This window comes from Gouania willdenowi, chromosome 21 (assembly GCF_900634775.1).
Source record: "Gouania willdenowi chromosome 21, fGouWil2.1, whole genome shotgun sequence".
Lineage (NCBI taxonomy): Eukaryota > Metazoa > Chordata > Actinopteri > Blenniiformes > Gobiesocidae > Gouania > Gouania willdenowi.
The window spans coordinates 19,963,675-19,989,107 of NC_041064.1; the positions used below are offsets into that span (position 1 = coordinate 19,963,675).

The window sequence follows — 25,433 nt, forward strand, 5'->3', positions numbered from 1 at the left end:
ACAGCTTGAGTGTATTTAAATGTATGTACACATAAGGTGGCACGCTGTAAAAATGACACGGCTTATGTCCAACACACTGCTTCTAAATTTGGTCCTTTGGGGTTAGCAGACTGCGCTGAAAACAAGAGTTCCCAAAGGCCTTGAGCTACTTTTATTATTCCACGTGGTTTTTTTTTTTTTTGTAGCACTGTGGAAAGCTATTACAGCTGTTCGAAATGTTGACTTTAGTGAAGTCCAAAAAGCTTCAAAAACGTCTAAATTTACTATATAACAATTTTGCTGTCAAATTGGTCCTGTGTAAAAATCGTTGTCCTAAAAAACATAGTTAGGATAACAACAAGTCCACAAGCTCTTTGGGGCGGTTTCATCTTCCTGCTGATCCACTGATTCAGATTAACTCGAACTGACTCCTGTTAAACTAAACCGGTACTGACTGAAAATAGGAAGTAAATGAGGAACCCACACATAACAAACCTATAGACAAGTCATTGTTTACAACATGGAAATAAAAGTAACCTTCTAAATGAGGGATGGGCAACTCTATCACAGCAGGAGCCACAAAAATGTGACATCATCTGATCTGAGGGCCACATTATCAACATTAATGTCAGCATTTAGAATAATCACCAATCAGAGCATTAATACAGGGAAGGAAAAGGGTTGTTTTTTTGTCTGTGATTTTGATCTTTTCTCAGATTTTAATCATTTTGTGTGTTTCAGGGGTCATTATGTGTGTTTTTTTGTATTCTTGTTGTAATTTTGTGCATTTTTGGGGTCACTTTTTGTATTTTTGTTGTTGTTTTCTGTTTTTTCCTATCATTTTGTTCACAGTATGTGTGTCTTTGGAGCTATTCTGTAACGTGTTGTTGTTTCATGTGTTTTTGTCATTATTTTGTTTAAGTGGTTGTTTTGTCTGTCTTTGTTGTCATTTTATGTTTTTTTTTTTTTTTTATGTTGGGCTTCATATTCCTTCCAACTTCTTGAATCACAATTTTTGGGGATTTGCTTTGTGGGCTGCAAATCGTTTGACTGAGGGCCACATTTGGCCCCCGTGCCACCAGTTGCCCATGTCTGTTCTGAATGAACAAACCTCTTTTTTCATAAATAAGCTACCCGTTAGCAAGAGGTAAATCAATAAAAATGACTAATTATTAAAGATAATTTTATTTTGTTTTTTTTTAAATGAAAAGTTAAAAAAAAAAAACAAAACATTTTAAGCACTTTTACAGTGCTCACAGATCAGATCAGATATTGATATCGAATATCCATCTGATATCAGCCAGAAAATGAATATGGAATTTTATCAAACTGCATCTAAAATCACCGATATAAGCACTCCGATAAAATGTTTCATTCCAGCACTTCTATCCATAGGTGACTGTGGTTCACACTCCAATGTATGTGGCGGTAATGCGCCTTAACGTTGCTGCTGGTCTTATTATTTATTTTATTTATTTATTTTATTCAATTGTAGAATACTGTAGATATTATGTTGAAGGTTAAAATGTATTGTCACGGCAAATTTGCGGTTGACCTCATTTGGAGACATGATTTATTGCTCTGGTTGAATGATGGAGTCCAGGCGAGGCTCTTGATCAAGTCTTTTCTAACATTCCACACTACAAAATAAGTAATAAAAGTAGGTATGATTCATGCTGATATCATATCAGATCGATATCGGGATTGGCCGATACGCAGGGCTGCAATATCGGTATCATATCGGAAGTAAAACAGTTGTATCGTCGTGACATCCCTAATTATTGCCCAATGATGTTACAGTACCACAATACGTTATCAACTGTTCACTATCTGGGTCCTGTTGTAAAATATGGACTTTATTGAAAAGTCGTATGAAATGTAATCCTTGACTCAGATTTACTATACACAATGTTCTACCTTCATCTGAAGAAGACACTTTATGTGATAAACTGAACCAAGTGCTCCTATTGCCATAAGGATGTAGTCTCCACCTCAGGGTCTATTTGTTTATAATTCCTCATATCCACAACTCTGTAGAGGTGTGTTGTGCTTTGGTGCTCCTTAGTTCCATGAATCCATTCTTTCCCTGTGATTCTTCTTATTTGAGGGATGTTTTTAGTGTGTGTGTTACTGCAGTGTGCTGTGTGAGCAGAACAGGAGACTGTTTGTTCTCTGAGCTGCTCTCTAATGCAAAAGGTGAGTAAGATCGAAACCTGGCTGAGAGGCTTTCTGTTTACTCTGCACCCATCAGACCCATAATCCAAAACCTCCTCTGTGCATTCTTTAGGCCTGTGTGTGTGTGTTTATTTGTGTGTGTGCGGGCTCACTAATCACGCTCAGATATAGAGGTTCTCAGGGAGATAAGGAAGGCTGACACACAGAATGTGGAGGGAGGAGAAAATTCCAAACCCATGCCTTTAATAACTAGCTCCAACCCAACAGTTACCAGAAAATACAAATAAAAAACAAATAGCATTCGAACAGAAATGTCCAACATTAAGAAAACGAATATCGGATTTTATCGGACTGCATCTAAAATCAACGATGTAAGCTCTCCAATAAAATTTCCCGCTCCTGTTGCTGAATATTGTTCTCTGTTTGAGTAACATCACATGATCAAGCCTTTTCTAACATTCCACACCACAAAATAAGTCATAAAAGTATGTATGATTTGTGTTGGTATCGTATCGGATCAATATTGGTATTGGCCAATACGTGAGGCCGCAATATCAGTATCACATCGGAAGTGAAAAAGTTCTATCAGGACATCCCTAAAAAATACATTCAGTTTCTTTGTATTTTTGTCTAATTAGTGACTCAGAAAGTGTCAAATACAGAGAACTCAGCACAATCTGTTTTCTCAGCTACTTTTTAATCAGAGGTTACTTTATTTTATTTTATTTTTTTATTTATTTTAACACAGGGGTCTGCAACCTTTACTCTCAAAAGAGCCATTTTGTCTTATCTCACCTGGAAAAAAGTCCTTCCAGAGCTGAAAAAAAAAAAAAAGAACCTTTCTAATGAAAACAACATAGTGTATACATTTCTATACAGTTAAAATTATATCGAATAATGTTTTAAAACAATTTTTTTTTTAGATAATGTATTTGAAGGGCTCCAAAAAATAACTTGAATTTGACAACACATGTCAGTCAACACATGCTGATTACTAATTTCTTGCCACATATCAAGCATGCATATTTAGCCAGCATGTTGAATCTGTCCCCACACAATTCAAATGTATATTTACTTCCAGGATAGACTTTTAGTAGATTTAGTTATCTTGCCAGGGATTTGAAACTTAAAGTTAACCACAGGTGCAGGAAAAAGTTAATGGTCTGTAGATGTTTCAGGACGTGAAGTGAGTTGTTGCAGGTTGACAAATCGTTATATCGTGATTTTATTTGGTTTCAAAATCATTAATCATTAATCATTAATACCCTCTGTAAGAAAATAATTATTGATTTCAATATTTTTGAAAGTTTTAGGGAGCCATTGCAAAAGAGTCAAAGAGCCACATGAGGCTCCAGAGCTGCAGGTTGCAGACCCCTGGTCTAACATCTGAAAAGCATGACAGTAGAAATAATTTCATGCATTTTCTAGTATCAAGATACATATATATATATATATATATATATATATATATATATATATATATATATATATACAGGTAAAAGCCAGTGAATTAGAATATTTAGAAAAACTTGATTTATTTCAGTAATTGCATTCAAAAGGTGTAACTTGTACATTATATTTATTCATTGCACACAGACTGATGCATTCAAATGTTTATTTCATTTAATTTTGATGATTTGAAGTGGCAACAAATGAAAATCCAAAATTCCGTGTGTCACAAAATTAGAATATTACTTAAGGCTGATACAAAAAAGGGATTTTTAGAAATGTTGGCCAACTGAAAAGTATGAAAATGAAAAATATGAGCATGTACAATACTCAGCTGTCCAAAAGGCGACCATCGACACATTGCACAAGGAGGGAAAGACACAAAAGGTTATTACTGAAGAGGCTGGCTGTTCTCAGAGCTCTGTGTCCAAACACATTAATGGAGAGGCACAGGGAAGGAACAACTGTGGTCAGAAAAAGTGTACAAGCAATAGGGATCACCGCGCCCTGGTCAGGATTGTGAAAAAAAACCCATTCAAGAATGTGGGGGAGATTCACAAGGAGTGGACAGCTGCTGGAGTCAGTGCTTCAAGATCCACCACCAAGAGACGCTTGAAAGACATGGGTTTCAACTGCCGCATACCTCGTGTCAAGCCACTGTTGACCAAGAAACAGCGCGAAAAGCGTCTCACCTGGGCTAAGGAAAAAAAGAGCTGGACTGCTGCTGAGTGGTCCAAAGTCATGTTTTCTGACGAAAGCAAATTTTGCATTTCCTTTGGAAATCGAGGTCCCAGAGTCTGGAGGAGGACAGGAGAGGCACAGGATCCACGTTGCCTGAAGTCTAGTGTAAAGTTTCCACCATCAGTGATGGTTTGGGGTGCCATGTCATCTGCTGGTGTCGGCCCACTCTGTTTCCTGAGATCCAGGGTCAACGCAGCCGTATACCAGCAAGTTTTAGAGCACTTCATGCTTCCTGCTGCTGACCTGCTCTATGGAGATGGAGATTTCAAGTTCCAACAGGACTTGGCGCCTGCACACAGCGCAAAATCTACCCGTGCCTGGTTTACGGACCATGGTATTTCTGTTCTAAATTGGCCAGCCAACTCCCCTGACCTTAGCCCCATAGAAAATCTGTGGGGTATTGTGAAAAGGAAGATGCAGAATGCCAGACCCAAAAACGCAGAGGAGTTGAAGGCCACTATCAGGGCAACCTGGGCTCTCATAACACCCGAGCAGTGCCAGAAACTCATGGACTCCATGCCACGCCGCATTAACGCAGTAATTGAGGCAAAAGGAGCTCCAACCAAGTATTGAGTATTGTACATGCTCATATTTTTCATTTTCATACTTTTCAGTTGGCCAACATTTCTAAAAATCCCTTTTTTGTATCAGCCTTAAGTAATATTCTAATTTTGTGACACACGGAATTTTGGATTTTCATTTGTTGCCACTTCAAATCATCAAAATTAAATGAAATAAACATTTGAATGCATCAGTCTGTGTGCAATGAATAAATATAATGTACAAGTTACACCTTTTGAATGCAATTACTGAAATAAATCAAGTTTTTCTAAATATTCTAATTCACTGGCTTTTACCTGTATATATATATAAATAAAAAAGCAGCGATTCTCAACTGGTGGGTCGGGGCCCAAAGTGGGTCGCGGACCTGTACTGGGTGGGTCACGGACAGCTGGTCAAAATGTCTCTCTTGTTGGACTTGTCTTTTATTTTGAAAGAAACTTTTCTTTTGACAGGCATGTGAAATGCATGTTGCACAGGAAAATATATAGATTTATGTTCTAAAAGATTATATGTGTGTTTCCATCAGCTATTTTTGAAAAACTAAATTTGGTTAGTTCAATTCTTAAAAAAAAAAAAAAAGTGGGACACGATTTAATGACCGTGGCAAAATGCGGGTCCCAGGTTGAGACTAGTTGAGAACCCCTGATATAAAGTATCAGGGAAATGCATTTTTAAAGCATATCTGTGACAAGAAGGTGAATCAGTAAATAAAGTCAACTGGTCAGGTTTGGTTGTGGTGTGCAGATCAGGAAACAGGTGATGGGACTATTAACAGCTGAGTCACTGTCTGATGCCTAAAGCAGGAAGCAGGAGATGACAAATTCACACGATTGGAACAACATCAACATTTTTAGGATTTTGAAGGTGTCATCATAATACTAAAGTCTTAAATCTGCATAATTAGAAATGCTTAATTGAATGTCCAACATTTATTCATTCACAGTTAACATTATCAGCCAATAGTGAAGACCCCAATGCTTCACTTTTTTTTTACGGTTTTCTTGCTTTAGATCACTCATTTGTTTCCTGCTCGTCTGCCAGTTCTCCTTAATGATCTATAGCAGATAATGTCACCATCATAACAAACAGAACGCGCTGTCGAGCTCATATTGTTTTCTTCACTCGTTTCACTGATGTAATCATTCCACTCTGCATTTAACAGACACAAACCAAACTCATCTCAGCTGCTGGAGGAGGCCAAGCGACACAGCAAAACCACTCCAATCCACGTAAACAGCAGCGCCATGGCAACCTCCAGAGGATAGCATTAAAATCGCCATGGCAACCTTTGAGTGTTTGCATGTGTATGCGCATGTGTGCAACACGGGGGGAAAGAAAGAGACGGCAGCGAGACAAAAAGAGTAAAAACACACGTCGACATTGTGTTTTGCTTATGTTGACGTCATGTGTTCACACTTTGACCTCTGACTGAGACGAACAGAAGATGAGAACTGATGAGTTCCACAAAAACTGATGAGGGGCCACAAAAATAGGGCCACATTATCAACATTAATGTCAGCATTTACAATAATGACCAATCTGAGCATTAACGCAGGAAAGAATAAAGAGTTTTTATAGTTATTTTGTGTTTCTGTCATTCTGTGTTTGTTGTTGTCTTACTTGTTATGATTACATTTTCTGCATTTCTGTTCTCCTTTTGTCTTTTTTTCCCTGTAATGTATGTTTTTTGGAGTCATATTGTGTTTGTTAATACTGTGGGTTTGAGGAGTGATTTTTTGTGTTTGTCTTGTCATTTTTGAGTACTTTTGTCATTTTCTGTAACTTTGTATATTTTTAAAATCATTTTGTGTATTTTTTGTGTTATTTGGAGTAATTTGGTATTAGCTTTGTGTGTGTTTGGCATATTTTCTGCATTTTTCTGTAATGCTGTAATTTCTTTGTCTTTAATGTATTCTGGCTTTTGTTTGTGTATTTTTCAGTCATTTTTGGGAGCCACAGCAAATTAGACCGAGAGCTGCATGTGGCCCCCGGGGCCGACAGATGCCCATCTCTGCTGTAGACTCTAAATGTTCCGCTCCTCTGTATCGTATTGATGCTAAGGCTCATCACCTGAGCAGTTATTGTGATTGGCCAGAGCAAGTCATTGCAAACCGTTCCCATACTTTAGACTTCAGAGGGAGCTAAATAAGACTGCAGAGTGAAACCATGAAATCCATATCTCACCGGACTGATAAGGCCTTGTCTTGATAATGCGGGGAAGCTCTGCTGTTTTTAATTGCTGTTTCTCATTTGCATGTGTAGTAGCTAACAGATTACTGCCTGGCAAAAGAAGCTGCTCTTGGAAAGTCAAAAAATAAAAACCAGTAATTGTCAAGCTGTTGTTTTCTTATCGAGGTAAATAATTATTCCTGGTTAGCAATGCTGCTGTGGTCAAGAAATGACAGAGTAAAGAGGGAGTCAGTGTTTTGCACTTTGTGGTTTAAACAGTAGCACAGAGTTTTTAATATTTTTTTTGGGGTAGGATCACAGGTAGAGATGGAAGTCTCGCTGTGTTTTAAACTTCCACTGTTTACTTCAGACAAACAGTGGCTAAAAATAGACATTTAACAACCAAACATCCAGATATCCCCAAAACGAGCTTGTAGAGAGTATTTGACCATCCTTAATCCGTGTATCATTCGTTCAGTCGTTTTTCATTATGTAACAAAAACATGAAAAATGAATAAAACACTCATTATTTGGTATTTGTTTCCAAAACCAAAATGAAAAAACAGAAAACACCTTGTTTTTCAAATTCAAGCTCTTTTGCTTTGTAAAAAAAAAGAAAAGGAAAACGAACACCTTTTTTCGTTTTCTCCATTACCGATTTGTCAAAGTACGTGACCCAGAAGTGTACGCTCATCCGACACTAACGGCAACGCTAACGGCAGTTCGGCATGATAAGATCGCTGCTTCCAACTGTGCATCCGAAATGTGTCCTTTTCGCTTTAGCTGGTGTTGGGCACAGAACCTCCTCATGGACATTTCGGAGGATTTAGAGACTCCTAAGTGTTGCAGAGCTAAAGATATCGCGGAATGTGTAACGCTTCACTTTCGGGTCACGTACTTTGGCAAATTGGTAATGAGAAAACGAATAAAGGTGTTCGTTTTTCGTTTTTTATTTTCTGTACCGAAGCAAAAGAGCTTGAATTTGAAAAACAAGGATTCTTTGGTTTTTTCATTTTGGTTTTGGAAACAAATATCAAATAATGAGTGTTTTTTTCATTTTTCATGTTTTTGTTACATAATAAAAAAACGACTGAACGAATGATACACGGATTATCCTTCCATCCATTTTCCGCAGCTTATTCGTGCTCAGGTAGCAGAGGCAGCATCCTTAGCAGGGAGCCCCAGACTTCTCTCTCTCTCTGGCCATTTGGTCCAACTCCTCCCGGGGGGTCCCGAGGCGTTCCCAGGCCAGCCTAGAGACATAGTCTTTCCATTACGTCCTGGTCCTCCTAGGGGTCGTTTACCAGTGGGACGAGCCCTGAACACCTCAACAGGGAGGCATTCTAACCTCATCTGGCTCTTCTCAATGCGGAGGAGCAGCAGCTCTACTCCGAGCCCCTCTCGGATGACTTAACCTCTCACGCTATCTCTAAGGGAGAGCCCAAATTATAATTATATATAACTTTTTCCTTTTGCTGGGAATATTACCCACAGTACACTGGGAATCCATCAGTAAACCACTTGTATTTCCCGACCCATTAGTTTCAAACCACTGGTCTTGTAGAGGCCATAAGAGTCGACTAATGCCTGGATACGTACGAGGTACAACTTGGAGAGAAAACCAGTCAATGTTTGGAGCGACCAGTAAACACTGAGCTGTGTCAGCGATCCCAACCAATGTGTGACACACAACATTGGTGTCATTCCCATTGATTGTGTCATTTACAATGTGTCATTCATTGTTAACAAACTGAGCTCATTGTTTGGAAATGTTTGTCTTTTATGAAATTCAACAAAAAATGTTTTTTTTATAAAATGTAACCTCTAGTATCAAACACTGACTTGAGAGTGATTATTGTATAAAACCATCGTTTGTGTCTCAAACAGGGCTCTGACTACGATACTTTAAGTTTTTTGTAGAATCCAGGATAATAATACCAAATTTATGTTAGAATACAAAGAAAAAAAACTAGAGTATCAAATATAAATGTCAATTTTTTTGCATTTATATCCAAGATTCTATAGAATTCCACTTAACTTAAAGAAGTACTGCTCCACTAGAGGACACGTGTCATGTGACGTGGTCTCATAGTGAACGTCATGCCTCATTCTTCTCTGTCTCTGTCCCTGACAATGTGAGAAAGAGGAAAACATTTCTTCCATTGTCCTTTAACACAATCACATATCACTGTAGCCAGTAATGACACCCCTATTGTCATTTCTTGTCATGTGATGATTGTGTCATGATTCTAAATAAGAAATACTACCAAATATGAAATACTTTTAAATACCACTCAGATTAATATTTATCAACAATTTTACTTGTAAATTTCCCCTTGGTGTAAAAAGTAATGGTGCTTATATACACAAAGTTTTTGTTGGGATTTATTTACCTCTTTTAATAAACAGTTTGAAGTCTCAGAAATAATAATGTCGCTGCGGGCACTAAAAAAAAAAAAAAAAAGAAAGAAAAGGCTTGTTTTCCACATGATTGAGATTAGGTGATGATGATAAAACGTTTAAAGGAATGAAACCCCAGCAGAACCTGGTCTTAAAGTAAGGACCATTAAGTTGCTGGAAATTAATGATGCGACATTCGGGGGTTGCGACCGAATCTCAACATCTGTAAAATATCACAAAGGAGAGAGAGAAAGGACATCGCTAATGTATTCAGTATTGAACGGGGGTCTAATTTAACTATTTGTAAATCTAACAAAGAAAAGTTACATTTATTGATCAATTACTTGTATCATTTAAAGAGCCCACTGCTGTTGGTTAGGGTTAGCCTTTTAACAAAGATAAATACAAAACAGTATTGTTTTTTTTAATAAAATGAAATAGAATTGAACATGTCTGTCTTCGTCTATGTATATACGGAGGACCGACCGACCACAAATAGAAATAAATACATACCTACAGATATATGCCATCAATAAATAAATAAATCACTTAATACCTAAATATAGATGCCATAAAATAAATAAAAATCACCCAATACCTCCACTGTAAACCTGAATAAGTAACCAGAACTCAAAAAAGGCAATCGATTGCCTCAGTTTAGTTGATCCACTTAAAAGTCAAAATTTTCCAGAACTTAAAAGGTTGAATAACTGGCTACTTGTACTTTTTAACAGTTACATTAAAGTGCTACATTAATTAGTTTATTTTTTCTAATAATTCCTATTTGGACAATAGGACTTGATCATTCTTAGCATGTAATTACTTAATTGAATTAAGCTGTACTTAAGTTATGCTTATTTCTAAACAAATATAGTTCCATTTACTCAAAAATTATTAGTTAAAGTTACTCAAAAAAAGAAAAGGAAGAACATGTTACACCAACTTAACATAGTTAGGTTAGCAGAACTTCTTTCATAACTTAGAGTATAAACTACTTCATCTATTTAATTACTTTGATCGTACGGGTTTACAGTGTAAATCAATCCATCCATTCATCCATTTTCTTCTGCTTTATCCGAGGTTGGGTTGCGGAGGCAGCAGTCTCAGCATAGACGCCCAGACCTCCCGATCCACGCACACCTCATCCAGCTGTTCTGGGGGAATCCCGAGGCGACACCAGGCCAGCTCAGAGACATAGTCCCTCAGCGTGTCCTGGGCCTGAAACACCCCCCGAGGGAGGCGGCCAGGAGGCGGCCAGGAGGCATCCGAAACAGATGCCCGAGCCACCTCAGCTGGCTCCTTTCGACGTGAAGGAGCAATGACTCTACTCCGAGCTCCTCCCGGGTGACTGAGCTTCTCACCCTATCTCGAAGGGTGCGCCCAGCCACCCTGCGAGGGAAACTCATTTCGGCCGCCTGTATCCACGATCTTGTCCTTTCGGTCATTACCCAAATCTCATGACCATAGGTGAGGATAGGAACGTAGATCGATCGGTAAATTGAGAGCTTTGCCCCCTGACTCAGCGCCCTCATCACCACAACAGTCTGATACATCGATCGCATCACTGCTGACGCCGCACCGATCCGTCTATTCATCTCACGCTCCATTCGACCCTCACTCGTGAACAAGACCCCGACATACTTGAACTCCTCCACTTGAGGCAAGGACTTTCCACCGACCCAGAGGGGGGAAACCACCTTTTTCCGGTAGAGAACCATGGCCTCAGATTTGGAGGTGCTGATCCTCATCCCAGCCGCTTCACACTCGGCTGCAAACCGCCTCAGTGCATGTTGAAGGTCCTCATTTGAGGAAGCCAACAGAACAACATCATCTGCAAACAGCAGAGATGAGATCCTGAGGTTCCCAAATCGGATTCCCTCCAGTCCCTGGCTGCACCTAGAAATTCTGTTCATAAAAATAATGAACAGAACCGGGGACAAAGGGCAGCCCTGGCGGAGGCCAACATGCACTGGAAACAGGTCTGACTTACTGCCGGCAATGCGAACCAGGCTCCTGTTGCGGTCATACAGGGAACAGACAGCCCTTAGCAAAGGGCCCCGGACACCATACTCCCGGAGCACCTCCCACAGGGCACCACGGGGGACATGGTCAAACGCCTTCTCCAGATCCACAAAGCACATGTAGACTGGTTGGGCGAACTCCCACGAACCCTCGAGCACCCGACGAAGGGTATAGAGCTGGTCCAGTGTGTCGCGACCGGGACGAAAACCGCATTGTTCCTCCTGAATCCGAGTTTCGACTATCGGCCTGATCCTCCTCTCCAGCACCCTGGAGTAGACCTTACCGGGGACGCTGAGGAGTGTGATCCCTCTGTAGTTGGAGCACACCCTCCGATCCCCCGTCTGCCAATCCAGAGGCACTGTCCCCAACTGCCACGCATTGTTGCAGAGCCGTGTCAACCAAGACAGTCCTACAAAATCCAGAGACTTATGGTACTCAGAACGAATCTCATCCACCCCCGGAGCACTGCTCTCGAGGAGCCTTCCAACCACCTCAGTAACTACGGGTGTAAATATATGCCATAAATAAGTACATTAATAATAAATATGCCATAAATGCTTTTTATCCATCCATCCATTTTCTGACCCACTTCTTCCTGTTTTCAGGGTGGCGGGGTAAATCAGAATTCCTTTATTAATCCCAGGGGGACATTGCTTTTGTTACAGCGACTTAAGAAAATATAACAAATAAAAGAATAAACATTAAATAAGTGTATAATTATGTAAAAGACTGTTAAAAATAAGGATTAGATACACACACATTACAGTAGTAAAAAATAAAGTACGATAAATAATACTAATCATAATAATACAAATTTGATACAGATATTTACAACAGCAATTATACAAATATACTAATATGATGCAGATATTTACAACAATCAAGCTGTGAGGTTACAGTTATGGCATATATGTAGGTATTAAGTGATTTTTGTATTTATTTATGGCACATTTCTTTAGTTATTGAGTGATTTATTTATGTACTCCTTTATTTATTTATATTTGTATTGTAACTTCTTATACCTCACTTCATGTGGAGGTAGGTGTTATATATTAATAGCATCTCTGAGCGCTCACACATTAAGAACAGCGTGGAACAATAGCACAGGACACATCCTGAAAGCCAACAGGACTCTAGTGACGAGGGCACACAAACATTGTTGACCTTCGTGATGCGACCCAGCGGGAGCAAACAGTAACCAGAGGCTGCTGCTCTGTGTTTAACGTTCTGTTCTTTCTACTAAGATTGGATTACGACTGGAGCCAACTTTATTATCTCAGTGCTTCGAGGACAACGCAAGAAAATTTAGTTCAGCACTATATCCATCAAGGAAACGTGAGCTATCTACTGCACAAACAGCTCGGTACCAATGAAAACACTGCTGAACAACGTATCAAGCCATTCTGTTCAGATCAGTCTATTGAGGACCTAATACACCAGTATGTGTTTTCTTTTACTGTGGGAGGAAATTTGAGAACATGCAAACTCTTTAGCGAGTGAAGTGTATCAAAGTATTTTACATCTCGATATTAAAAGGTTCATATTTTTTTTGAACAAAGGTTAACTGTTTCAATACATCATAGCAAAGAGCTTCGAGGCCTTCATTTTTGAGTCAGTGTACCCTTGAGATGTATTTAAAGTTGGGGGTCAAACAACAAGCTCCCTGTTTCACTGATGATACCTATAAACCTTCCACCAAGTGGCTCTTCATGATATACTAAGGGTTGTGCCTGTATTGGTCTGCAGGCCTGATATTCTGTTATGTCACTAAATGAATGCATTGGTCCTCACATGAAACCTGATGAGTGTCAGTGTGGAAGGAAACATTCCTCTGATGAAGGAGACTTGGCAGATGTTTGTTACCTGCATGTACATGTAAAACACAGGCTGGAATGATGTTTTCTCAGTGTGAGCGTGCGTGTAATCGAGCTAAATTTATACTGTTTTTAGGGGCCTCCTAATCTCTCGGACCCTTGGGTTTGTTTAGTAATCCTCCACTGACTGTTATATGAGGCAATGAATGAGTATTAAAGAGGATTTTCCATTTACTTAACATTCAAGGCACATCACAGCAGAGTGAAATGGAAATATGAGTTGAAGATTAGGAGAATATTTTGTGTGACTGATGATATCAGGGACAACAGTGGCATCTAGTGGTTACAACCAGTACTCCATCAGTGTTAGATGAATAAATGCACTGTGAAACAGTTTTTCCTCATGGACAGCGGTGGGTAGAATAGCCAAAAAAGGTACTCAAGTAAAAATACCGTAACACGTAAATTAAATTTACTCAAGTAAAATTAGAAGTATGCCTCAATAAATTTACTCTCGTGAGTACATTTTTAAAAAAATTTTCAAGTTACTGAAGTACATGTAACTGGTTACTACCCACCTCTGCTTGTGAATAAGTAAAATCCCCTTTGGAAGCCCTGAGGTGAATTTTCGAATAATAATTAATCTGAGGAATCATGATGCAACATTTGCCATTGCAAAATTAGCAAATAATCCATTGAGTATCACATAGTTGTATACAGAACATTAACGAAAATATATAAAAATGACAGGTACATATACACAATTTAAAAAAAACATTATTTGTTCTTTACTGTTTTGAAAATAAAATGAATGTGTTGTTCGCCAGTTTTCGAAGGTAAATGTTGTGACGTTTCAAATAAAATAGATTGATTAATACAGTGTTTTCAACCTTGGGGTCATTACCACATGTGGGGTTGCCTGGACTTTAAATAGGGTCACCTGAAATGTCTAGTAATTGATACAATTGTTTTTCAAATGAAAACACAACACACAATTTTAAATAATTGTATTCTGTACTTTCACTTTCTCAAATATAAATCAATTTTAAATAACAGAGTTTAAAGAAAAGAAGAATGAGACATTTAAAAATAAATAAATAAATAAATAAAATACAGTATAGAAAACATCTGTTGGCACATCTCATCACTGTGCACTAACACAGTATAATGAACACGATTAAAAACTAATTCGAGAAAAGAGGGTCACTGGAAATGTGTGATATAAAAATGGGGTCGCGATCCAAAAAAGCAGAGGTGAAAGAAATGGATTACAAGTACTCACGTTACTGTGATTGAGTAGCTTCTATGTGTACTTGTACTTCTATGAGTATTTCTAAATCAGTAATTTAACTTGCACTTAAGTACGTTTTAAAATAACTAAAGTCATTTGTTACATTTCTACACCCAACTGTTACTGAGTAAATTATTATTTTCCTTTTCAAATAATCAACGGACATTGTGAAACTACAAAAAATTTGATTATTTATTTATTGGTGTTATTTTATTTGAAAAAAAATGTTTTTACATTTTTGACAAACCTTTTATTTTATACAGATGCCTTGGTGGAAAATAAAATAAGTTCCAATTGTGCAAGATTTGGTCTCTTCCTTTTTAAGTGAGATGTTTACTGTATGCAAGGGAAGCGTATCAAAATTTATTACCAAAAACAAACGTGAGGGGTGAAAGTAACTATAGTGACTTTTACTGAGTACTCTTTTTACTTGTACTTGAGTATTTTATGTATGACTTACTTTTACTTGAGTACAGTTTCAATCAAGTAACAGTACAGTACTTCTACATGAGTTGGATAAGATATATCACTACTCTTTTACACCTCTGCCAATTGTGACCTCAACATCCTTTTGGTGTTGTGTTAATGCTCCACCACAAGGGGGCGTAGTTGTCCGCAATGTTTCCAGAGTCTCACGCTTAAAATTTAGTCTTTTTTTCTTCTTTTTTTTTAAAAAAAAACAAAAAAACAAAAAACAAAACAACAACAACCGTTTCCTATCTTTTTTCCTGTTGACCTTCCTCGTGAATATGTCACTCATGTTCTCCCATTAATAAACTACACATAAGGAGGTTTTGGAGTTAAACACGCAACATGCGCAGATGTTTTGACGTTGCGTTCACGTGTGAGCAGGGGCGGGGCCTGACGTGTCCTCTCGGTTTGTTCGCCTTCACAACATTTGATCTGCAGTGGACTCCCGGCCAGCAGCAGTAGCAGCAGCGGTGGTGATGGTGGTGGTGGTGGATGCTGTGGTTCTGTTTGAACCCTGAGGAGCTCCAGCTTCGTCCCGAGGGAGTCTCCGTCCACACGGTGTGTAGCAGTGTGTTGAACCCCGTGGAGCAGTGAATGGATGGCAGTGGCAGCGTGTGAGGGGAATACTAATGAACGCTGCAGCTGAGGGGCCTGCGCTCCTCTCTCATCCTCAGGAATTCTGCTCCTCCATCCATGGATCAATGAGTCTCATCTGAGCTCCTACGAAGCTGCTGCTGCGGTTCCACAATCAAGAAAGAAGCTCCTCCAGGATCCACGAAACACAAACATGGGCAACAGCTTCTCCAACATCTCTGCCTTCCAGTCTCTCCACATTGTCATGCTGGGTTTGGATTCTGCTGGCAAAACAACAGTCCTATACAGACTTAAATTTAATGAATTCGTCAACACGGTTCCAACCATTGGCTTCAACACAGAGAAGATCAAGCTGAGTAACGGCACGGCGAAGGGCATCAGCTGCCATTTCTGGGACGTTGGGGGCCAGGAGAAGCTGAGGCCCCTGTGGAAGTCGTACAGCCGGTGCACTGATGGGATCATCTACGTGGTGGACAGTGTGGACGTGGACAGGCTGGAGGAGGCCAAGACTGAACTGCATAAAGTCACAAAGTTTGCAGAGAACCAGGGAACGCCGCTACTGGTCATCGCCAACAAACAGGACCTGCCCAGATCTCTGCCGGTGGCTGATATAGAGAAGCAGCTGGCCCTGCAGGAGCTCACCCCCTCCACCACCTACCACATCCAACCTGCCTGTGCCATCATTGGGGAAGGACTCCACGAGGGCATGGATAAGTTGTATGAGATGATAGTGAAGAGGAGGAAATCCCTGAAACAGAAGAAGAAGCGATAACGTCTGCTGACTCAGAGACATTAGGACTGGTTTATTTTTGCAGTGATTTTTAATTTTACAATCCTCTGTTTGGATTAAAGCTGACCCTGCTGATGGATGTTTGTGCACACTGAAGATGAGTAGCTGAGGGGCATTAACACCACACGAGCTTAACCAAAACCATCAGTTATAGGAGGACAAACGTTTAGAGTGACTCGTAGCGATGAGGAGAAACGGGCTGGCCTGTTATCTGCCGCTTTATTGATTATCCATCCACATGGACGAGGACGTCTTTGTGGCAACACAAGGTTGATTTTTTTTTTTGCACGTGGGTCACCGCCGCCCCTGCTGTTTTCCTTTGGGACACTGTTATATGTTGAAACACCCATTGTGAATATAGGGGTGTCATCGAAGCATTAAAGTAGCCTTTACTCTGCATGGTGGACAGAGAACAGTCCATCACTTTGCACTTTTCATTTGCTAACAGTCGGAAAAACTACACTGTAATAATAGAATGTGCTGATCCAGGTGATTTATGTACCAATAAACCAAACTGAAGTATTTTTGAATATTAAAAAAATATAAATTCATGAATCTTGGTGATTTGCTTTGTTTAACGCATGTTAATGGCTAATAATCAAGTAAGCAGGGCGTAGTAGGATAATGAGCTGTGGCGGCTTTGTTGACCTTTACAGATTTCTTCACATGCACACAGGTGTGAGTCAAAGAAAGGTCGGAGGTCACGGATAATCCCGTAGAAAGTTCACGGTAGCCTGAGGTACAAAGTGCTCCACAGCCCCAGGGTTTGGAGCAGAGCTCAGTGGTGAAATTTATGGACCTGCATTGCAGTGCACTGGTATTTACAGCCGCTATAGCTGGATCCCACCCTGCACTCACTGAAGGATTCCTCACTTTGTTATTCTGCTTTGTTTTTAATAAAGGTTACCACCCATTGTTTAGTTATCCTCTCCAGATGCAGCAGATGTGTAGCTTCTTCTGAGCTTGTGGGAGAATGTTCAGTCAACAGCTGCTGGGAAGTGGACGAACCAAATGTAACAGCTCATGTAATTTATGTTTACTGTTCAACCCTTAAATATATTCTTCAGTGTTAATTTCAATGTATTCAAGGATAATAGCTGTTGTTCTTTTACCCTGTTTTGTAGCAGAGGTTCTCAAGTATAGGGTTGGGACCCAAAACTGGCCAGAAAATAAATTACCGATGAATTTATGTTTTGAAAGAAACTTAAATTTGATTATTCACACTTTGGGACACCCCAAAACATTTTTTAAAGCAAAATATATATTTTTAAATTTACCTGCTCTTAAAGTGATCTCAAGCAAAACGCATTTTATGTCATTTTATTTTAAGTTTGGTAATAAAATCGGCCTCAAGACATTTAATATAAAATCAACATAATTCGTGAAACACAGTTTTGTATAAAATGCAGCTAAATGAGCTCTGTAGCTAATAATTATCATTTTCTAATGTGCCACAAATGTGATATTTTTTTTATTATCTGAGGTTCAGGCTGAAAAATCTTTCATTTTAATTGATTTAAGAACTTCAAAGTTGGCTTCAATTGGGTCACAGCCTGTTTATAACTGGTGTTAGTTGGACCTGAAACCACAGGTTTAGAGGATGAAGCTGTTGTAATACTACGTATTTAACCATTTCACAAAACAAAAGCAAAATGTACCGAATCATCATCATTATTATTTTTATGTAGCTATATATTGAGCATGTGTGAGCAAAGAAACAGCCTTTCTCTCATGTGGTCACCTCACCCGTGTGCGAAGGCTCAGCTTAATCATGTGAATCCAATGGAACGTCTCATGACTCCACATTGTGTGAGAGGCTGAAATGTGACGAATATTCAATCAGAAAGTAGAAGTGTGAAGTTCACAGTCTGCCTTTAATATTCAAGGCATACCAATGAAAGAGAAATCCCAGCCTTAAAATATTACAATGGTTGGATATCAAAAAATAAGCTTCAAAGAGCATTAGCATCATTTTATTAGTTAACATTAAAGATTACAGAAAACGACAGGAGCAAGTAGCTCAGCAAAGCTGATCAAGTAAAAACTTTATTTAAAAAAAGACTCAGGAATCAAACCCTGATCTTCTTGCTGTGATGTCACAGATTCATTATTGAGAAGCCACCTGACCGTCTGCACCACTGTGCCAGTGTGTTCCAGTCTTGAATCGACAAAGTCCCAACGCGCCTTCATCCTGTTTCAGCACATCATTGGGAAACACTGGGTAAACGGAGCGAGGTTTCCCTCTCAAAAACAGTCACCATGGCAACAACATCCCTTAGCCTGATGTGTCCTCAGCAATTGAAGAGCAAACAGATTTTCTCTCCCGCAGTCGACGTCTTTGTTCACGCAGCTACGTTTCAAGAATTTTCGCTTTGAAATATTAATTCCGAGAGTTCACATTTAGGGCAAAGATGTGGAAGCATTTCCAACTCTTTCTTTGATGTTTGTGACGTTCAGTGTAGCAACGTTTGACTTGGTTAGCTATTAACTCGTATTGGGGGAGACGTTCATGTAAGGATTGGGGTAAACATTGCAGATCAGGCTGTATTTATCTTACGTCTGTGTTTATTTTTTTCCCCTGTAGATTTTCACTGATGTTCAGTTCTCAGAAGGCCTATGAGTTAAAGAACATCACATCCCTGTGCAGTGTATTCACTGTTTGCTCTGTAGGTCAGAGTTCTCAGTGACACACAGCTGCTGCTATGTGCTGCACGTCACATCTCATTTATCTGCTCTTCTTAGGGGGGAAATCTACAAACTGGCCATGATTTTTAATGTGTGTAAAACTAATATTTCAACTTGACACACACATCTTAGAGGTTTGAAACCAAACCTCTCATACTTCTTCTTTCCATTCTCTTCATGAATTCAATAACCCAATGCAGATTTTCCCTTTTTTCTTTTTTTTTTATCCAAAACGTCTGGCTGTTCTTTATAGATCTCTGCTTTTAAGAAGAATCAAAGAAAGTCACCAAACACTTTTTTTTTTTATTTTATTACAAGCTATACATCAAAGCAAGAATATAAACCAGGGAAAGCAAAAAGTACTATAGTGTTCCCAAAACCACACATTTTGGATCAAATTCTTCAGCATGTGAAAAAGCAGATGTAGTCTTGAAGGCTGGCAGCTCCTTTAAGGTAGGGTAGGCTATTTTCAAAAGCCAGCATGATTTTGTGAGACGTGATTGGTTTCCATTGGTTGAAGTTATTACAGGTTTACAGCTGCTACAGATGACAGGTTTTCTTTGTTCCTTTTTCAGAGCACATAAGATCTTAATTTCTGTCAGGACATAAAGACAATTTCAACCAAAAACTTAAAAAGTGTATCTGGAGAAAATCGCCTACCCTAGCTTTAAACACACTTATTAGATAAACTGCGTGCCCTGGTGCTTGTATTGTCCCAATTTTCACATTATACTATAGGTTTACACGTGACAAATAAAATAATTTAACTGAATTCATAAGGATCTTATTTGGTTTTGTGGTAGTTCTTTAATGCATTCTAGGCTAAAATCACAAAAACTGCTATTTGTCAAAGGTGTATTAGACTTTCCAGAGACTTCTTTAAGAGTAACTAATCACTTATTTCTGATGAAAACAAATGTATTTGGTATGAAGTACCCAGACGTTGATTGATTCTTGTCCAACTCTTGACATTTTAGTGGTATTTATGGGTTGAAACGTGGTTATTACAATTGAATTTTTGCTATTGGCTGAGAATGGTGGTTTGTGACGTTTTGGTGGCTTCTTACTTCCCGAACCATCGCTGTTGGCTCCGCCCCTCCTATGAAAACTAGCACCTGTGGACTCTGCAATCTGTGAATAGAGAGGTATAGTGAGTACTGACAAGTAGTTAGCATTGCATAGATCAGCATTTCCCAAATAGGGGTACGTGATGGCACTACAGGGGGTATTTGAGAGAGAGAGAGTGGAAAATTAACAAATGAAATAATTTCAAATGTGGGGTTTTATAATGTTTATTTTTATAGTGGTAAATGATAATCATAATAATGATGATGAAAATGATTTTGATTGGAACATGAACTGAAAATACAAAGTCTTGGTCCCACACCAGGCGGGAGACGACCAGAAACGATACAAACTATAGAAATAAATCTATTCTGGCAGCACCAAATACTGTTTCATTCCACTAGTTAACAAAATGAGGTTCTTTAAAATGTGTGTTACCACTCATTCATTCCATCTTTATGCTCTATAGTTGGTTTTTCATAGTATTGTAAGGAAAATGTTGTAGTCGGGCAAAGAGGTTATTCAGATATGAGAGAAATTGAGTACTTGAGGTAAAAAAGTTTGAGAATCACTGGCATAGAGTGTTATATGAGGATTTTATAGTAAAGACTGGGTGTGTCTTAACTGCTCCAGAAGCCCCGCCCAGAATCAAGGCATTTTTTGAATTTCCAGCCTAGATGCACGTCAGCCAATTAACCTCAGGGTTTTTAACTCTTTAAAGGAAAGGTGCTAAAAACGAGAAACATTTGTATTGATTGAACTGACAGAACTTTCCTTTTTGATGAACTTCAAACAAGCCTTAACAAACACACAGCATTAAAAAAGGAAGAAAAAAAAAAACATAAAAATAAATTTTCCTCTGTTAAAAAAGTCAAAAACAGGACATTGTTGTCTAGTCTCTGATGTCTAACAAAGTGTCTAAAAGTGTCTGTTTGCATTTCTGAACCTCCCACCACCACCTTCTGTGCTGCTCTTCCTCCTCCTGGTCTTTGTTGGTGTTTCCTCCAACACTCTAATTATCTACTTAAAGCAGGAGCAGAGTTGTTGGCTGGTGCAAAACAAACTGCTGATTACAGAGCTGTGAGTCTTTGAGCTGCTTCAGTCACTGCAAAAATGAAAAAGATAATAAGCTTACGCTGTGAACTCTGTCAACCTAAACAACAGCATTGCTTTCTGTTCTCTTCATCTCCTGCAGGATTCACCAATGTCTAATGTCACTAAAACACATCATGTCAGTTTATTCTGACATAGAAAAGGAAAAATAGGCTATTTTCCTTCAACTGAGATTTCAACAATGAATTTAAAATTTTGTTTTTAATGCACATGACTTTAACATTTACATTATATTTAACCATTCAAAGTTACGAGTAATGCAATATAAACAAATTGATACTTTGAGTATCTCATGCTTCATGACCTTGTGTTGGATGTAAACACTTCTTCCAGCTCCTGTATGCTATATGCTATGTGTTAGTGTGTGTTGGGAGGTTTGATAAGCTGTGCATTGTTCGGGTGTCCCTGGCATATATAGGTCATGCTCTTGTTATTGTTCCTCCTCCCCATTTAGTATACACTGCCTGTGTGAGAATGTGTCACTGCCCTCTCAACAATATACAGCTATGAAAAGCTCTTCACTGTGTGATGATGATGATGATGATGATGATGATGATGATAGGTCAAGAAGAAGAAAAAAACATCTGCTCAAAAGCTGGATTGATAAAGTCTTCCATGATCAGTTATAATTGATTCCTGCTGTGTTAAAGCATCTCTTTTCAAAAGTGAGGATGCAGGAGGATAATGCTAATGCTAAGCTAATTCTAATGCTATGTTAATGGTAATGCTAGATTCGTGCCAATGCTAAGCTAATTCTATTGCTAGGATAATGCTATTGCTTGGCTAATTATAATGCTTGGTTAATGCTAATGCTAGATTAATTATTGCTAAGCTAATGATATTGTGAGGCAAATTTTAATGCTAGGTTAATGCTATTGCTAGATTAATTAATGCTCAGCTAATGCTTTTGCTAGGTAAATTTTAATGCTAGGTTAATGCTAATGCTAAGTTATTTCTATTGCGAGCTTAATGCTAATGCTAGGCTAGTGCTAATGCTAGGTTAATACTAATATTAGGCTCATGTTATTGCTAATACTAGGTTAGTGCTAATGCTAGGCTAATGCTAATGTCAGGTTAGTGTTAATGCTACCTTAATGTTATTGTTCGGTTAATGCTAGGCAAATGTTATTGCGAGATTAATGCTAATGTTAGGTTAGTGCTAATGTTATTGTTAAGCTAATGCTAGGTTAGTGTTAATGCTAGGCTAATGCTAATGTTAGGTTAGTGTTAATGCTTCCTTAATGTTATTGTTCGGTTAATGCTAGGCTAATGTTATTGCTAGGTTCATGCTAATCTAATGCAGTGAGGGCCAGCACCTGCATCCTCACTGACTTTTATATTTTTTTTCTTCCCTGAATTCCAAACATACAGGTTTGAGACAGACATGTTGGTGTTATTGTCTCTTTAATTTTCTGGCTGGTGTCCCATTCAGGGTGTATCCAGAACTTCCTTTCAGTGAAAGAAATGGGGAGTTATTTAAAGAATTTTAACCTCCTACTTCCTGATCTAACCTTTGTTTCCTTTGTGTTCCAACTTGTATCTAAACACAGTATTTGCTGAAAACCTGATATTCACAAAGGAGCTCAAGTCAAAGTCCAGTGCTAAAAAACCTTCTTTACACATGGATTCTATAGAATCTTGGATAGAAATGCCTAAAAATGGACATTAATATTTGATACTCAAGTGTTTGAAATCAAGTTTTTTTTCTCTTCATATTTTAAGAAAAATCCAGGTTTTTTAAATCTCGGGTCCCACAAAAGATTTAGTGTAGTCTGAATTTGAGACACAAATGATGATTTTTCATTTTATCAAAACTGAAAAAAAAGAGACAAACATTTCCAAACAATGAGCTCAGTTTGTAGGCAATGAATGACACATTGTGAATGACGCAATCAATGGTAATGGCACCAATGTTGATATGAACACCTTGATACAAAGAGCCAGGCTGTTTCCTGGATTTCACATCAACAATTTGTTCACACATGACTGCTTCCTGTCAGTATGATTCTATTCCTCTCAGAAGGAAGGTTTTTACTTTCCAACCGATTGTTATACATATATTTTTCTAGTGAGGTAAGATGATGCTCTCCTATTCATAACTAATGTTGGGTCTGACATGCTATTATTTCTTTTGCACGTAAACATTACTTTTCGTACCACCATGATACTTTACTCGTCATCACGTGCATGGCTGCAGGCAGGTTACAACTGGAATGTAGTGTTTGAGGAACGTGGAAGGTTTTCTACCCAGGAGGGCCCTTCATGCAATGGTTGTATTCCCTCGCTGCTGCAACGTGTTCGGGGACAGACTGATGGATGTGTGGCTCTGTTGCTGCAGTTTAGTCTGAGAGCAGACATGCCTCTATATGGATACAGGCCTTTAGGGACAAACAGGCTCATCCAGCCACCGACAATACCAGTACAGGCTATTAATCTTGTCTCTAGGACTCCCCAGTACCACACACACACACACACACACACACACACACACACACACACACACACACACAAAGGAAAATGACGATCTATTCTTTTTGCTTCCTGCTTACCGAAGAAGGGATGAATTATGTATTTCTGCAGATGACAAAAGAGGCCTGTCAGACTGTGCATAATCAAACAGCAGTGCAGCACGCCTGCCAGTGAACATCCATCACTGGCAAGAACGAAACCACACGTATGTACATTTTACTCTAATACAGAAACAAAACCAGTTCAAACATTTGGTTATGGAAACGTCTTTGAAGGATATTATAGGGTTATTGGCAGGGTTACCAGTGACTGCAGATAATTGTGGGAGTTTCATGAACTTTTGCTGCTTCCCAATCAAAGTTGGACCGAGGCTCGGATTCAATAAATCTGCTTTGATAGTAGCTGAAAATATACACAGAAAATGTTTGCACATTTTTCAGATTTTTGCTCCTTTGGCCAATAAATACCCAATTTTTCATTCTTTTAACACTTGTTTCCTTTGTACTCTACATTTTGCCTCTTTTTGTTCCACATTTTTGCCCTTTTTTCACTATTGTACATACACATACCACCTGGTTCCTCTTTTTTGTCAGTTTTTGAGCCACTCTTGACTGCTTTTGGCCCATTTTAGTCACTCTATACTCTTTTCTTGCCACGTTTTTGCCACTTTTGGACCACCTGTTAAGCTGCCTCCACTTGCTCGTCCAAAAAAAAAAAAAAAAAAAAAAAAAAAGAAGTAGCGGTCCGGATTGGCCCACTTCTGTTCGACGGCCCACCGGGACGTTGCCCGGTATGCCAGATGGCGAGTCCACCCCTGCACAGAGGTGAAAGTAATGCATTACAAGTACTCATGTTACTGTAATTGCGTTGCTTATATGGCTACTTGTACTTTTTCGAGTATATTTCTAAATCAGTAATTCTACTTGTACTTAAGTCCATTTTAAACAAACTAAAGTAATTCGTTACAATTCTACACCCAACCGTTACTGAGAATTCTTATTTTTTGTTTTAAAATGATCAACAGACATTGTGAAACTACAAAAAATGAAATAACCAGACAACAATCAAATACATCTCATTATAGCCAAGGTGCCAAAACAGCGTTGAATGCTGGTTATTCTCTCAGTTTTGGAGTTTATAAATGTAGCTATGCTTAGAGCCTGAGAACTTTTTTATTTTGAATATAATTCATTGGTGCTATTTAAAAAAAGAATTTTACAGTTTGACAAACCTTTTATTTTACACAGATGCTTTTGTGGAAAATAAATTAAGTTCCAATTGTGCAAGATTTATTACCAGAAATAAACATGGGGGGGTGAAAGTAACTCGTGACTTTTACTTTGAGTGCTAATTATTTCAGCTAGTTTTGACTTGTACTTGAGTATTTTATGTATGACTTACTTGTACTTGAGTATTTTATTTATGACTTTCTTGTACTTGAGTACACTTTCAATCAAGCAACAGTACTTCTACTTGAGTAGGATATATCAGTACTCTTTACAACTCTGTCACTGGATGCTTTCACACATATAGTCCGGGGGACTCGGTGCGACTCAGGCGGTAAAATCTGCCACATTGTTGCATTTTAATTTGGTCCAGTTCGCTTTCACACATTCTATTTGCCAAGCGCACCAAACTTTCT

The 25,433-nt window shown here is 38.6% G+C and overlaps 1 protein-coding gene across 1 annotated transcript; it reads left to right on the top strand.

Annotated features, from left to right (window-relative positions):
• Positions 1 to 15,478: 15,478 nt before the first annotated feature.
• On the top strand, positions 15,479 to 17,010 carry arl4cb (ADP-ribosylation factor-like 4Cb). Its single transcript, XM_028435873.1, has one exon. The coding sequence runs from the start codon at positions 15,863 to 15,865 to the stop codon at positions 16,439 to 16,441; it is 579 nt and encodes a 192-aa protein (XP_028291674.1). The 5' UTR covers positions 15,479 to 15,862; the 3' UTR covers positions 16,442 to 17,010.
• Positions 17,011 to 25,433: the final 8,423 nt, after the last annotated feature.

Bases quoted from the DNA above. Each gene is read 5' to 3' on its own strand.
- arl4cb (XM_028435873.1), top strand. From the start codon at position 15,863: ATGGGCAACAGCTTCTCCAACATCTCTGCCTTCCAGTCTCTCCACATT.